The sequence below is a fragment of the Maniola hyperantus genome, chromosome 17 (genome assembly GCF_902806685.2).
Source record: "Maniola hyperantus chromosome 17, iAphHyp1.2, whole genome shotgun sequence".
Lineage (NCBI taxonomy): Eukaryota > Metazoa > Arthropoda > Insecta > Lepidoptera > Nymphalidae > Maniola > Maniola hyperantus.
In genome coordinates this window covers 2911898-2925773 of record NC_048552.1, presented here as the reverse complement: position 1 = coordinate 2925773, position 13876 = coordinate 2911898, and the positions used below count along the sequence as shown (strand labels likewise).

The 13876-nt window shown below is 38.1% G+C and overlaps 2 protein-coding genes across 5 annotated transcripts in view; one reads left to right on the top strand and one right to left on the bottom strand.

Moving 5' to 3' along the window:
* LOC117989853 (protein fem-1 homolog CG6966) overlaps positions 1-5138 on the top strand; it is an 87920-nt gene extending 82782 nt beyond the window's left edge. For both annotated transcript variants that reach the window (XM_069504397.1, XM_034977257.2), the window contains 2 exons: positions 255-488; positions 1540-5138. In XM_069504397.1, coding sequence (XP_069360498.1) covers positions 255-488; positions 1540-1788 — 483 coding nt within the window. In that variant the 3' untranslated portion in view covers positions 1789-5138. The remainder of the gene's footprint in view (positions 1-254; positions 489-1539) is intronic.
* Positions 5139-5459: 321 nt separating this feature from the next.
* LOC117989960 (uncharacterized) lies at positions 5460-7405 on the bottom strand. 3 transcript variants are annotated; one of them, XM_069504411.1, is made up of 3 exons: positions 7290-7405; positions 6520-6733; positions 5460-6126 (listed from the first exon to the last, which is right to left on the bottom strand). In XM_069504411.1, exons 1-3 carry the CDS (start codon positions 7297-7299, stop codon positions 5643-5645), a joined length of 708 nt encoding a protein of 235 aa, XP_069360512.1. In that variant the 5' UTR covers positions 7300-7405; the 3' UTR covers positions 5460-5642. The 3 variants fall into 3 exon arrangements, with proteins under 3 accessions (XP_069360512.1, XP_034833246.1, XP_069360513.1); XM_034977355.2 differs by lacking the exon at positions 7290-7405 and adding an exon at positions 7077-7230; XM_069504412.1 differs by lacking the exon at positions 7290-7405 and adding an exon at positions 6830-7020.
* Positions 7406-13876: the final 6471 nt, after the last annotated feature.

Below are 13876 nucleotides of genomic sequence, written 5' to 3'. Positions count from 1 at the left end.
AGAGAATCGGCTTTATAATTTTCATATGTGGAAAAAACCAGACAAGTGCGAGTCGAACTCGAAGAGTTCCGTAGTATCATACAAGAAGTAACACTTTAATTTTTTTTGTGATTTAAGTGATCCTGTAGGGGTTCCTTTTTTCCTGGAGATACGGAACCCTAGAAAGATCTGGCTCAACGGGTGGTGGACTACACCAGGCACCCGGTGAGGGTGAAATTGCTTTGGTGCGGTGTTAATGCATAGTCATTTTCCAGGTTCTCCGGCGGTCGATGCTGCACATCGCGTGTTCAGACGACGGCGGGAGAGGGAGGGGCGCGGGGGCGGCCGGCAGCGGCGCGGTGGGCGCTGCGGGCGCGTGGGCGGGCGCGGGGCGGGAGGGCAGCGACGCGCCCTGCGCTGCGTTGGTGGCGCTCATGCTGAGGCTGGGCGCGGAGCCCAACGCGAGGAACCTAGTTGATGGGAACACTCCGCTTCACCTTGTTTGTAAAGTAAGTGTTTGTAACTTGTAAACATTAAATGAGGGGGGGGGGGGGGGGGGGTGGTTTGGCCAGGGTAAAATCGATGCAGAACTCAACGCGTAGGACTAGTTTTTTTTTTTTTTTTTTTTTTTTTTTTTTTTTTTTTTTTCAAATACTTTTAACACAACAAAAAAACCACTAAGGTTTAGTATGTTGCTTATCATTCCGTCCATTAATCGATTTTGGGTATAGTGCTTCCATAAATAATATATACATTATGTATAGAAGCACTAGCACTAGGGAGCGTTACATGATAATAATTTGTTATATTTAATTTTTCAAAAATGGGAATTGTTAATATTTGTTTTGAAAGTATAATTTTAACTTATGTTTAAAGGGAATGGGAATACTTCGCTGTTATCACCATAGGACGGGAAGGGTGACTTTTGCAATAGCGCAACTGGAGAGAGGCGTTCTGTTTGGCGTCGCTCTTCATAGTGGGGTGACGACATGAGGATAGCTAGTCGGTGTTACTTAGCGGTGGATGGTAAAGATGCGGTGGGTGCCGCGGGTGCGTGGATGGGTGCCAGGAGACAGGGCAGTGACGCACCCTGCGCTGCGTTGGTCGCGTTGATTCTGAGGCTAGGCAAGGGACCTAGTTGATGTTTGTAAACTAAGTTAGTTCTTTTAAAGGAAAGGGGTGTCTTTATTGGGGTTAAAAGTTTAAATGCATTGCTATCCATTTCTTAATGCTCCCTGCGGAAAAAGATAGCACTAAATTTAGGCCTGTCAATTTAGTCTACTAGCTGATGCCGTGGGAACTCTTTGATTTGCCTGGATAAAAAGTAGCTTGTCTCTTTCCAGGTCTTAAATGGTCAGGTCTACCCATGCACAAAATCGCGTCGATCCGATGCTCCGTTGCGACGTGATTGAAGGACAAACCAACAAACAAACACACTTACACATTTATAATAGGGGTAGTGATCTTAGAGATTGTGTCCAACAGAATTACACATATTCTTGAGTTTTTAGATCTAGTTTCTTGGTTTACTTTAGTAATATTTGATTTTCCTCTTTCCAGTTAAGCCCGTGTCCCGCCGAAGTGGTCCGCTCCTTGCTCAACCACGGAGCGCACATCGACACAGTCAACTATAAGGGCGAAACGCCCGAAGAAATACTCAAGTCAACCCGCCAGAACCTCACCTCTATAGTAAACCCGCTCAAATATACCACCCTAAAGTGCCTCGCCGCACGCACGGTTAAGAACTATAGGCTACCCTACGCGCATATCGTGCCTCAGTGTCTACATGCTACCATCAACACGCATTGAAATTACTCTGTACCAACACTACTCTGTGTATCCCGACTGAAAAATATGTGCAGTGTCCAAATATGTAATCAATATGTCTAGCTGCTAGCACGGAATTGCTCTGCGACAACACTACTCTGTGTTGACTGATATTTACTCTGTAACAACACTACTGTGCGTTGACTGATATTTGCTCGTGACAACACTACATCACATGTGTGTCTGACATAATGTTCAAACATGTAAAACACCTCGCTGCACGCACGGTAAAAATTATAAACATCTCTGTGACAACACTACTCTGCATATTCTTATTGTTGTTTACTCTGTAACTATACCACTCAGTGTGAGTCTGACAGATGTGTTTGAACAAAATCAAGTTGATCTACAAGAACATCACTATGTAAACCCGCTCAAATATACCACGTTAAAGTGCCTCACCGCACGCACGGTTAAGAACATTATATAGGCTACCCTACGCGCATATCGTGCCTCAGTGTCTACATGCTACCATCAACACGCATTGAAATTACTCTGTACCAACACTACTCTGTCTATCCTGATTGAAAAATATGTGCAGTGTCCAAATATGCAATCAATATGTCTAGCTGCTAGCACGGAATTGCTCTGTGACGACACTACTCTGTGTATTCTTGTTGACGTTTACTCTGTGACTACACTACTCTGTGAATCTGAGGCTGAGATCTACAGAGTGTACTTGACTTTGCTCAGACTTTACTTGTAGAAACGAGACAGATTTTTGATGACATGACAGTCATGATTTTATCTCATGTAAAATACGCTCTTTAGATCTCAATTGGATTTCTCACTGACAGGTATAGTGCATACATTTTGAGATCTCATTCGCCATTTTAGCTCTATTTGTCAACGTTCATGTCAAAAGTACGATTTTAGTCCTTAATTTAAAGGTGAACCGTGGCCCTACCGCGGTTGTTTGACAGCTACAATGTCACGATAGCAATCATCTCTGATTGGTTAATGCTCGCTCACTATTGGCTACAGTGCATTGTTGCAACAAGAATGGCACAAATTCAGCCAATCAGAACAATTGAGATTGTAATAATGATTGATGCAGGTTTTAGACAATCGCCCTACTGTACTTTTGACATGACAGTTGACACATAGAGCTAAAATGGCGAATGAGATCTCAAAATGTATGCAACTATATCATACTAATATGTGTGACAGATATAAATATGTTGAAACATGGCAACCAATCAAAACCCTAAAAAATGACCCTAGTCTATAAAAGGAAAAAGTGACTGACTGACTGACTGATCTATCAACGCACAGCTCAAATTACTGGATGAATCTGGCTGAAATTTGGCATGCAGACAGCTATTATGATGTAGACACTTGCTAAGAAAGGATTTTTGAAAATCCAACCCCTAAGGGGGTAAAATAGGGGTTCGAAAGTTAAGTAGTCCACGCGAACGAAGTCGCGGACATAAGCTAGTGAAATATAAAGTTAGGATTCCTAACTAAGCGCCAGGCTACTTAGCCGAATAAATGATTTATTTAACTACCTACAATTTTTTCTCAATTTACATAATTACTATTGATTTTTTTAATGTTTTTTATTCAAATGGATATTATGTTGTAATATAACGCATTTATATTGACTTAAATGTGATTTACAGTTTGAGTATAATTTAATGAAAATATATACTATACTAATCATGGTAAAATACAACATTAGGGATTTATAAAGCATATTGATTAATATAAAGAATTGAGATTGTAAATGTTAATAAAATTAAAAATAGAACACAATATTAGTAGAAGTAAATATTTTAGGGCTTATTTTTCAATCGCCGTAGTATTATACTTAATGTTTTTGTCATTTTTCAATACAAAAACTGAAAATGTCTTTATTCCTCAGTAGATAATATAAAATGTTTTATTATGGCGATTAAAAATATGATCTTAAATGGAAAAAATATTGGTATTATAAAATATGTCACTGGTTAGAAATGAATCACGAATCCATATGTAAATTATTATTATCAAAAATAAGACAAACTTAATGTTTGATGTATATTTTAAATGAATTTGTAGTAATAATGGAGATACGATACAGTTTTGTTCGCCAGATCCTTAGTTATTATAATATTTAGATTTAAAAAATCCGAATTAGTTAATTCGCAACAAATTCAAATCGTCAGAACTTTTAGAGACTCTAAGGGTGAGATCTATAAAGTGCACTCTGACTTAGCTTAGACTTAAGACACGAGTTAAAACGAGACAGAGCTATATCTCTCACATAAGTCTGTCTCGTTTTAACTCAATCTTAGTCTGAGCAAAGTCAAAGTGCGCTCTATAGGTCTGAGGCTAACTGTAGACATTTGGTGATAAAAGCATACCTACTTAAATTACTACACGTTATTATTAAAGCATGGCGTTGACTAGTCTTTTTATATAATGTAGATAACCATTTTTTTTGTTCAACTATCATTTATGTATAACTAGAGTGTGGAAAATTACAAGAAAACTTCGTGTAAAAACTAGGCATAAGTAGGTTGGTTATTTTATTATTATCCATCGTAGACCGATCGGTAAAATCCGCTTGCGTCTTGCAAATTCGATTAAAGTTATAAATACTTCCATATTTTATGTGAAAGTGTGTTATGTTGTATGCTACCTTTTCTCAACGTCTGAACCGATCTTGATGAAATTTGACACAGAGTTAACTTGCAATAGGATATTTTTATGTCGGAATATTAAAGAGTTCCGACGAAATGTTAAAACGTAAATTAAAGCAGATTGAAAAGGTATTTACTAGGCAGGCAAGCACAACCGTAGCCTGTATCATCAATCTAAATATATAAAATGAAAAGGTGACTGACTGACTGACTGATCTATCAACGCACAGCTAAAACGACTGGACGGATCGGGTTGAAATTTAGCATGCAGATAGCTATTGTGATATAGGCATCCGCTAAAAAAGGATTTTTTGAAAATTCAAGCCCTAAGGAGGTGAAGTAGGGATTTGAAATTTGTGTAGTCCACGCGGACGAAGTTGCGAGCTTAAATGTGATTGCAGTCAAGCGCAAGCCTACATAATGTGAAATTTATAAGGTCGTTGTTTAAAGCGGATTTTGCCCTCGGGCGGCGTTGGGTCTGTGGAAAGTATAAATTTCTGTGTATATTGTGATGATGACAACATGGACATATTTTGGAACTGAATTGATTACAAAGTGTTAGAATAGCATAGTTTTGTAACTTGCGCAAGATGTTTGTTTGTCAGTTAATGTGCGTATTCTCATAGTATATTTTGGAATTATCGATACGGCGTGATCATTGTTTGTATACTAGTTATTTTTGAAATTAATAAAAAGCTTTAAAAATTATTTTACTCTTTTTCTTCATGACCCTCGGAGAATCTGTCGTGGAGTAGAGACCGCGTACCGGGAAACGTAGGGGGACTATCTTCACGCGGCTGGACGTACCAACTTAATAATGCTGAGATCTACATATTATATAGTATATTTTAATTTTTCTCGGACTTTAAAACGAGATAGTTTTTTTTTCAGAAAACAGAATCAACTCTGTCTCGTTTTAAATCTAAGAAAAGTCAATAAGTATACACTGATAGGTACAATAATAGTCTTCCCTTCGAGAAGCCATAGCCTAATGGTTAAAAAATTGATAAAACAAATAAAACATTAGTGTAAAGTATCATTAATTTAATTGTCATTATTACAAAATTAGTAATCTATAATTTAATGACAATTATAATGATTAACAAATTACTATTTACATAATGATCAAACATAATAATTTATGATGCATTATGATTTTAAGTAATAGAAAAATAATAGTCATTGATCCTCTTTTGTTAACAAAACATTTGTTCATTTCATGTTAAAAAATAACTTTTTCAGTTCAAGTGGCAAACACTCTATTTGGTTTTTAAAATCGGCATTCGAAGTTCCAGGGAAATATGACCAAAGGTCTCTTACGATAGCCAGGTTTCTCATTAGCTGGTTAGCCATTCGTACACCGTTCTGATTTTTAATCTTAGCCATTTTTATGATTGGTTCGATAGTTATTTTTTTTAGCTGCAGCTTTCTTAATCCACATACTAGCGGCCAGAACTGGAATTGCTTGTCGAAGTGTTCCGTACCAGAAACGGCAGAGAGATAGAGCTTACACTTCTTTTCATCTCCGTTGTCCCATGTCAAGCCCAAGGCCAGCGCTTCGGATGACTTTAAGTCGGGGAACCTTGAGCGGTTGTCAAATGCATATGCTGCGACCAGTCCAGTGAGGCGATTTGCTGTGAACTCATAACTTTCCACAACTACATTTGGACCGGTCTTCATAACTATTAGAGGAGTGCTGAAAATATATTCATTTCTGAATTTTCTTCAATAAAATATAAGTAGATATATGTATGTATTACCTACTTATATTTTATTGAAGATAATTCGGTGTTTACGCGTATCAAAAATTGTGGAATCGGAAATACTTAATCCTACATCCCTTTTGCGTATCGCGGCAGCCTTTGAGTGGATCTAAGAAACGGTTTAGTTTAATCCATGTTCTCTATGGTCAAACTTCAACAGATTGATCGACTCATGACTGTATTTATATTGTATACTATCTCTATGATTTATATGGTATTTATGTACATAAATATATACAAAACTAGCGACCCGTCCTGGCTTGACACGGGTAGTTTATTACTTTGTAGGGATCTCTAATAAAAGAGTTAAACAGTTTCCCACTTACTTTTTTGCAAGCATCATTCCGCCTACTGCAACCCTTTGTCCGGGTTCAACTTCCTTCAACGTTTTCCTGAGTTCATATCCTTTGGACAGTATAGTCTCAATATTGTCACTCTGTCGTAGAAACTCTGCGTCGTTGTAGACGCTGTAGAACACTTCTCCACAGAAAATGGGAGCTTCATCATTACTTTTGGACGAAAACTCAAATTTCTTCATCACTGAAATAATCACAAAAATTAAACTGAGTAAGTATACAAAATAAACTGTGTTAAAAAATAAAAACGTAAACTGATAGTAGGTAGTTAAGTACCTACCTAAGATGAAATAAAAATTAAACCGCACGTAAGAAAATTATTTGAATCTGCCTTTTGTTGAAGTGGGTTACATTAAAAATTCAAATCAACCAACTTGGTGCTATGTAGTAAAAGGACTGTGTATTTTTTTATACCTAATTAAGATAACTTTCCTAATGATTAACTAAACAATTAAAGCGTCTAATGCGTAATGAAGGACCTATCTGTAATGACCTATTTTTTTAACGCCTAGTAGGTATCTACCTACCTGATTGAGTAGGTAGTAAGTAGTTTACGACAGGTCGACATGGCAATTAGGGCGGGGACGCTCCACGCACAGGTCCTGACTCCACCTTCTCCCAAAATATAAAACTACTCCATAGAGTAAAGTAATATTGTTTTACTCTATGCCTTCCCCTCATGTCGCATTGCTAGCTACAATCGCAATTGCTGTGATTGGATGAAATTAAGGTAATCTTACCACAGAACATTATTATGATTCCTACTGAAACTGCGTATTTTAGCCAATAGTGAGAGACTCAGCAGATCAGAGAATATGATTGCATTCGTCATACTATTGCTGCGAATTTAGTGTTGTGTACTAAAAGTCTTCTATGAATGTGATCGTGTTGAACGGGGAATCCCCCTTACTTCTCAGATAGAGTAAGTATAAATTAATGATCAAGTAGGTACTTAGACTAACTATCACTCAGAACAAATACCTGATCTGTGGTAGGTACCTAGCACATTGACATAAAAGTCGTAACCATAGAGTAAAATCATTAGTGCATGGAGTACAAAGTCGTAACTTGTAAGTTGTAACAGAGGTTGCGATACGACATCTTTAATATTTATTAGCTTCTCTCCCAACTCCTTAATCCTGAAGCTGTACTGCAGCAGCAGGAGTTTAGTAACTAGTAACTGCTGTGTGGTACTCCGTACTGTCCACATAAACGGTGAAGGTGCAAGATTTTGTCGAATAATAATAATAAATTGAATTGCTAATTTATTTGTAATTTTTAATACTAATAATAAATGGATCTACCTATGACTAGGTGGAGTAAAGGATCAGGATAAAATATTTAATCTTAAATTCTGTTATCTTGTGAAATATTCGTAGGTACTAGGTAAGTCCCAAAAATGAAATAAATAAAAGAAAACCACAGCAATATTTTTACGTGCGCAACTTCGCAAGCAAGGATGGGCAATTCCGTAAATAAAATACATTCATTTGTCAGAATTACCGCTGGCGCGGAATAACAGGGGCGAGTTAGGTGGAACAAGTGAGTATAAACACCCGACGACGCCTCTCGTTAGCGTTAGCTGCCCATCTTGTGGCCTTCATACATTTTTATGAGCGCTTCCATTTTATCCACCCATGTCTCACGCTAAAGGTACCTACAAACATAATATTTAGCTGTGGTGTTGTGACACGACAGGACATTGAAGTCAAACATTAATCAGGTTGGGCCGTGGTGTAACGGCGACAGAAGATTGAAGTCATACATTAATTAAGGTTGCTATGGAATGTGTAAGCTCCAATTTGGTTTAAGGGGGATGAAGGGAGCGTAAGGAGGATGGTCCTGGAACCCTAGTTAAAATTTCACAACGCAATTTTTATTTCAAAATTACTTAGTACCTACTGTTTTAGAGACTATTGTGTCACATTTGTTTTTCTTTTCTCACTCACTACTGACGAGTTTCGTGAACAAGTGAGTATAAACACCCGACGACGCCTCTCGTTAGCGTTAGCTGTGCCCATCTTGTGGACTTCATACATCCATTTTATCCACCCATGTGTCACGCTAAAGGTGCAAACCTGTGGTGTTGTAGTGTGACGCGACAGCAAATTGAAGTCATACATTAATTTTCTATTTTACTTTACAAGTTTACTCTAGTACTGCAAAAGTTCACGGGCGACGGTAATCACTTAACATCGGGTGACCCGCCTGCTCATTTGCTCGCTATTTTGCGATGATGCAGTCTAAACGGATTAAGTAGAAAAGATTTAGAAGCTTCGAGATGTCTTCTCATCCAAAATTCCTCAGTGTAGAAGACCAGTCTTCGAAGAATGCGTGTTGCTAGTGATGACATGGATCCTACCTAGTTCTTCTTCTACTAAAGATCTACCTAGTTTCTTTACGTGATCAAATAAATAGATATTCTCCAGAAAAACCACATAGAGTAAATAAAAACGTCTGTAAAACACACATTATTTTCAGAGTAGGTAAGTAGGTAGTTATATCTGCTAGACCGAGTACCTAACCCTAATCCTCCCAAAATAAGGTGATTATAATACAAACATATTAATTTCTTGTAACAGATTAAATCTACCGTATTCAATTCACGTTAACCCTAAATTGACACACACAGCTACAAAGCGAAGTCCCAGTCCGTGGGTCGAATGGGCCCCATTGAAAAAATCCGGCACGCGCTCGTCGCAATAGAAAGACGTCGTTAAACAAAAAGGCCATTGTACAAAAATCCCGGGCGGGCAGTTATTGTACAAATATGGCTGATTCGCGGAATACAGGGGAGATGCTTAAAATTTGCGGAAAAAATCACTCGCTTCAACGAACGCGATTGTGATGCGATAGGGTTGAGTAAGATTTGCTGATAGATCTCGTTATTTTTTTTGATGACCTCAGTTCTTAACAATGTTGCAATTATTGCTTTTTTCACGACTGCTTAAAAAAAAGAGTAAGGTGTTTTCAGGGTTCATGTATTTAGATATGTGAGTTTCTTTGTTTCAGCATAAGATTTGGGTGCATGGGGTATCGTTAGAATCTTTATTCCGTTATTAGTTATAAATTTTTTGAAAAAAAATTCAATACAGCAGAGCAGTCATATTTTTAATTATTTTAATAAGTAGGTAAGTATTACTTGTTTTCTTATTTCCTGATATTTTATACCTAACTACCAAAAAGGAGGTTCTCAATCCAGTGCGTTTTGTGCATTATTGTTGTATTAATTATTTCAAATCAACCTTCTCACTAACCTGAAGGTGGACCTACGCGCCCCTAAAATGCGCATATCTAATAATATTTTTACGAAAACATTCTGAAATATTCCAAAGTATTATTAACCTTTGATCGTTTATTTTAAACTTTGAATGCCTTTATTTTACTTTTAATTTCACGGAGTTAATATTTTAGCCAGATCTTAGTGATATTGGTTATGTTGCGATACTTCCAAATTTTCGTATAAAAGTAGTCTATCCATAATTATTAGACATCGCGATTCTCCACTAATTGATTAGGATTGCAGACAAACCAAGTTAAGTATTATCATTATTTGTTTGAACAGTTCAACCCTAGCCCGCCCGCCCCGAACAATCCGCCCTGTTATTAATAACGGTAGCATATTACAATTCAATTTGAGCAACCGACGGGCGTCTATAATCCTCAGCGTAATCCTCCGACAGATAAACTCTAAAGTTAGAACTAACGCAGACTACACAATATACTTAATGCCGAAAACCTGGGGCCTCCGACAACTATAGTAAGACGTGTTCAAATCAGAAATGGGGGGGAAATCCGTAGGAAAACTGGAGTAGGACTAAACATAGTTTGAAAATAGATAGACATTGGGATCCTAAGTTGCCAGAATGGAGACTTCGTACCGAAAAGCTCAGTGCTGGAAAACCCCCCATTAAGACTTAAGTGGACAGATGAAATCAAACGATTCGAAGGCCCCTGGAAGATGCCGCTGGATTTAAGGGACGCCATTCTAGCAATTTTTGATCTCAACGTCTGTCGGTTTTTCGAACTAAGTCCATATTATATGCACTGTCCATTGCGTTTTAGCATCGCATCGCGCTGAGCTATACTACCGGGTAATGCAGGTTAATGTGTTTAAATAAATCTATAAACTGTCGGATATAACGTACATATTGTGTCGGTCATTGATGGATAAAATCGGTCTAATAACGGTTTGATAATAAAAATACGTTGTAGTTGCAAACAGGTGATAAGTATTTCGTTCGTCTGCGTTAGCTCAAACTCAACAATTACGAGTATACTCAATAAAGACACGAGAATTTGGCAAAACAAACAATACATGTTAAATTGTGGCCCGAATTGAATGCCTTGTCAGCTTTGATAATTTTTCCTTGTTTGCAGAGTCAATTGCCATTCGTTCATTATCTAACAAAAATAATGTCATTTTATTTATAAATTAAATGTACTATATGTATGTAGCTATGGACCTCCTAAGAAAGCTCAGAGTCACTCAGCGGGCGATTGAGAGCGCTATGTTTGGAGTTTCTCTACATGATAAAATCAGAAATGAGGAGATCCGTAGGAGAACTAGAGTTACCGATATAGCTCAACGGGTTGCGAAGCTGAAATGGCAATGGGCAGGGCACATAGTTCATAAAACTGATAGACGTTGCAAGGTGCTGGAATGGCGACCTCGCACCGGAAGACGCAGTGTTGGAGGACCCCCCACTAGGTGGACGGACCACATCAGACGAGTCGCAGGGAGCTGCTGGATTCAGGAGGCACAAGACCGTGGAGTGTAGAAGTCCTTACAAGAGAGCTATGTCCAGCAGTGGACGTCTACTGGTTGATGATGATGATGATGATGAAATGTATGTAAGTACAATTGAATACAGCGGCAAATCCAAATAGGAATTTTACTTTTGCAATGTAATCGATCAGCAGATTCTATTGAGAAGAGCAGACAAGAAACTCAGCCGTTACACGTACGAAATGATTTGCTTGCTCGTTTTTAATTCAAACCGCTAGGATATGGAATACCACCCAGCATCAGTTTTCCCCTCGGATTTTAATATGGGTATCTTCAAGTCAAGAGTGAGTAGGCATCTTCTAGGCAAGCGCGCTCCATTTTAGGCTGCATTATTACTCCCCAGCAGGTCTGATTGCTGCCAAGTGCTACATTATATAAATTAAAAAATAATTCTTTTATAAAACCAAAATCTTCATTTAACCAAATCAATGTAACATATTACTTTCAACTATGTTACGGGAATGCATGCTTTTACATAAAAATTAGATACGATCAGATTATGAAACGAAGATCTACCATAACTCTACTCCAGTACATAAACCTTAAAGGCTACACTCACAGGAATGGTTAAGCCCTGCAGCACAAGGGTTGTTTGTTTCCGCGCCAAGACTCCCGAATATTGAATTGTGCCGTTCCTGTAATCGGGTTAACGCTAGTAATGCTATTTTCCGGTCCAGCAGACCCCTGCCGTCTGCGGATTGCGACTTGCGAGTAATTACAGGCCTGATTTGTGCTTATCCTTTCAGTTACGTCACAATATTCTGCAGATTACGTTAGGTTTACGTTAGGTTTTTTCTTTATTTTGGTAATTATATTAATTACATTCATCATTAAAGTGGGAAAGAGTGTATGTTTGCTTACTTACCTTTTACAGCTTGATATAGGATTTATAATATTGCAGTGAAAAATTTACATTCCATGAAAGATTTAAAAAAATGAGATGTGTTTCATCGCCGCGTTTAAGACGTTACATTTTTTTTGTTGGTCATCGATGTGTTTGTAAGAGATCTCGTAGTAGGAAAAAATCTACACAACTATGTCTTTTCCAGGACGTCGAGTATCTTATGAGAAAATTTCTCCCAGTGAACAAAAAAGGTCATCAACTTGCGTTTAGAAGCTTCGCTTCAACACGCAAATGCAGACAATAGGCATAGGTACTTTTACTTTTTTATGAGTCTGGATGCAAAATAAAGTCCCATCCAGTCATTCTGGTATATTTTTAACTAGCTGATGCCCGCGACTTCATTCGCGTGGAATTAGGTTTTTAAAAATCCCGTGGCAACTCTTTGATTTTCCGGGATAAAAAGCCTATGTCACTCTCCAGGTCTTTATCTATAGGCCCATGCAAAAAATCACGTCAACCTGTTGCACCGTTACGACGTAATTAAAGGACAAACCAAGAAACCAACAAACAAACACACTTTCGCATTTATAATAAGGGTACTGATGGTTAGTAAAATAACACATTAATAAGTATAATAGAGTAAAATATGTACTATTTTTTAGTAATAAGTATATACAACAGTGGCAGGTAGTTTAATTAATTCCGACATTTTCAGCGGGCATTGTGTCGGGGGGAGGGAGGGGGCAGGCTTTTCGTTTTAACTTTCCGCGCCGCCGCGCCGGTGCCCGCTCTAACCATTACTGTTGGTCTTTCTCGATGCGACTTCTATCCCGCTGACCCGTAGGGCGATTGTCTAAAACCTGCATCAATCATTATTACAATCTCAATTGTTCTGATTGGCTTAATTTGTGCGATTCTTGTTGCAGCAATGCATTGTGGCCAATAGTGAGCGAGCATTAACCAATCAGAGATGATTGCGATCGTGACATTGTAGCTGTCAAACAACCGCGGTAGGGCCACTTGGTGCCTGGTGCCCTTTGACAGCCCGTTGTGCTAGATCCTTTTTCCACACACATGCAACTGAGGAATCAACTCCCTTCGGCGGTGTTCCCACTATATTATAACAAAGCGGTGTTCAAGGGGCGGACCAACAAATTCCTGAAGGACGGCAACGCATGTGCGGTTCCTCTGGTGCTGCAAATGTTGAATGACTTTTAAACATCAGGTTACCCACCTGCTCGTTTTCTCGCTCTTAGATCGAATAAAAAAATCTATAAAATAAGCACTAGTTTAAACTTATTTTAGTGGTTATTTAGATGCGAATCCACTTAAATCCAATCGGCATCAATGTGCGACGAGACGACGGAGATGTGACTTGTGACTTGTGATGTTAGCAACAAAGCAGAGTAGATACTTACTAAGACCGTGGATACACCTGTATGTTTTACTCACGTAAGTAGCTTACATGATTAACTTACGACAATACTAATGTAAACACTCTTATACATAAGTTGCTCACGCAAATAGTAGACAGCTAAACTATTGTAAATGTACTTACAATAGTAAATTTACTGTTCATTCATTACGTAAGCTACTTATGTGAGTAAAACTTACAGGTGTGCCTAACCTACCTGTGGCGTAACTTTTGTAAAGGAAAACGTCATGATTTGGCATCTTATATTATTAAATGACAG

Excerpts from the sequence above, each read along its gene's own strand:
- LOC117989960 (XM_069504411.1), bottom strand. Across the intron at positions 6,127-6,519 it reads GGAATGATGCTTGCAAAAAA|CACTCCTCTAATAGTTATGA; the intron begins GTAAGTGGGAAA and ends ATATATTTTCAG.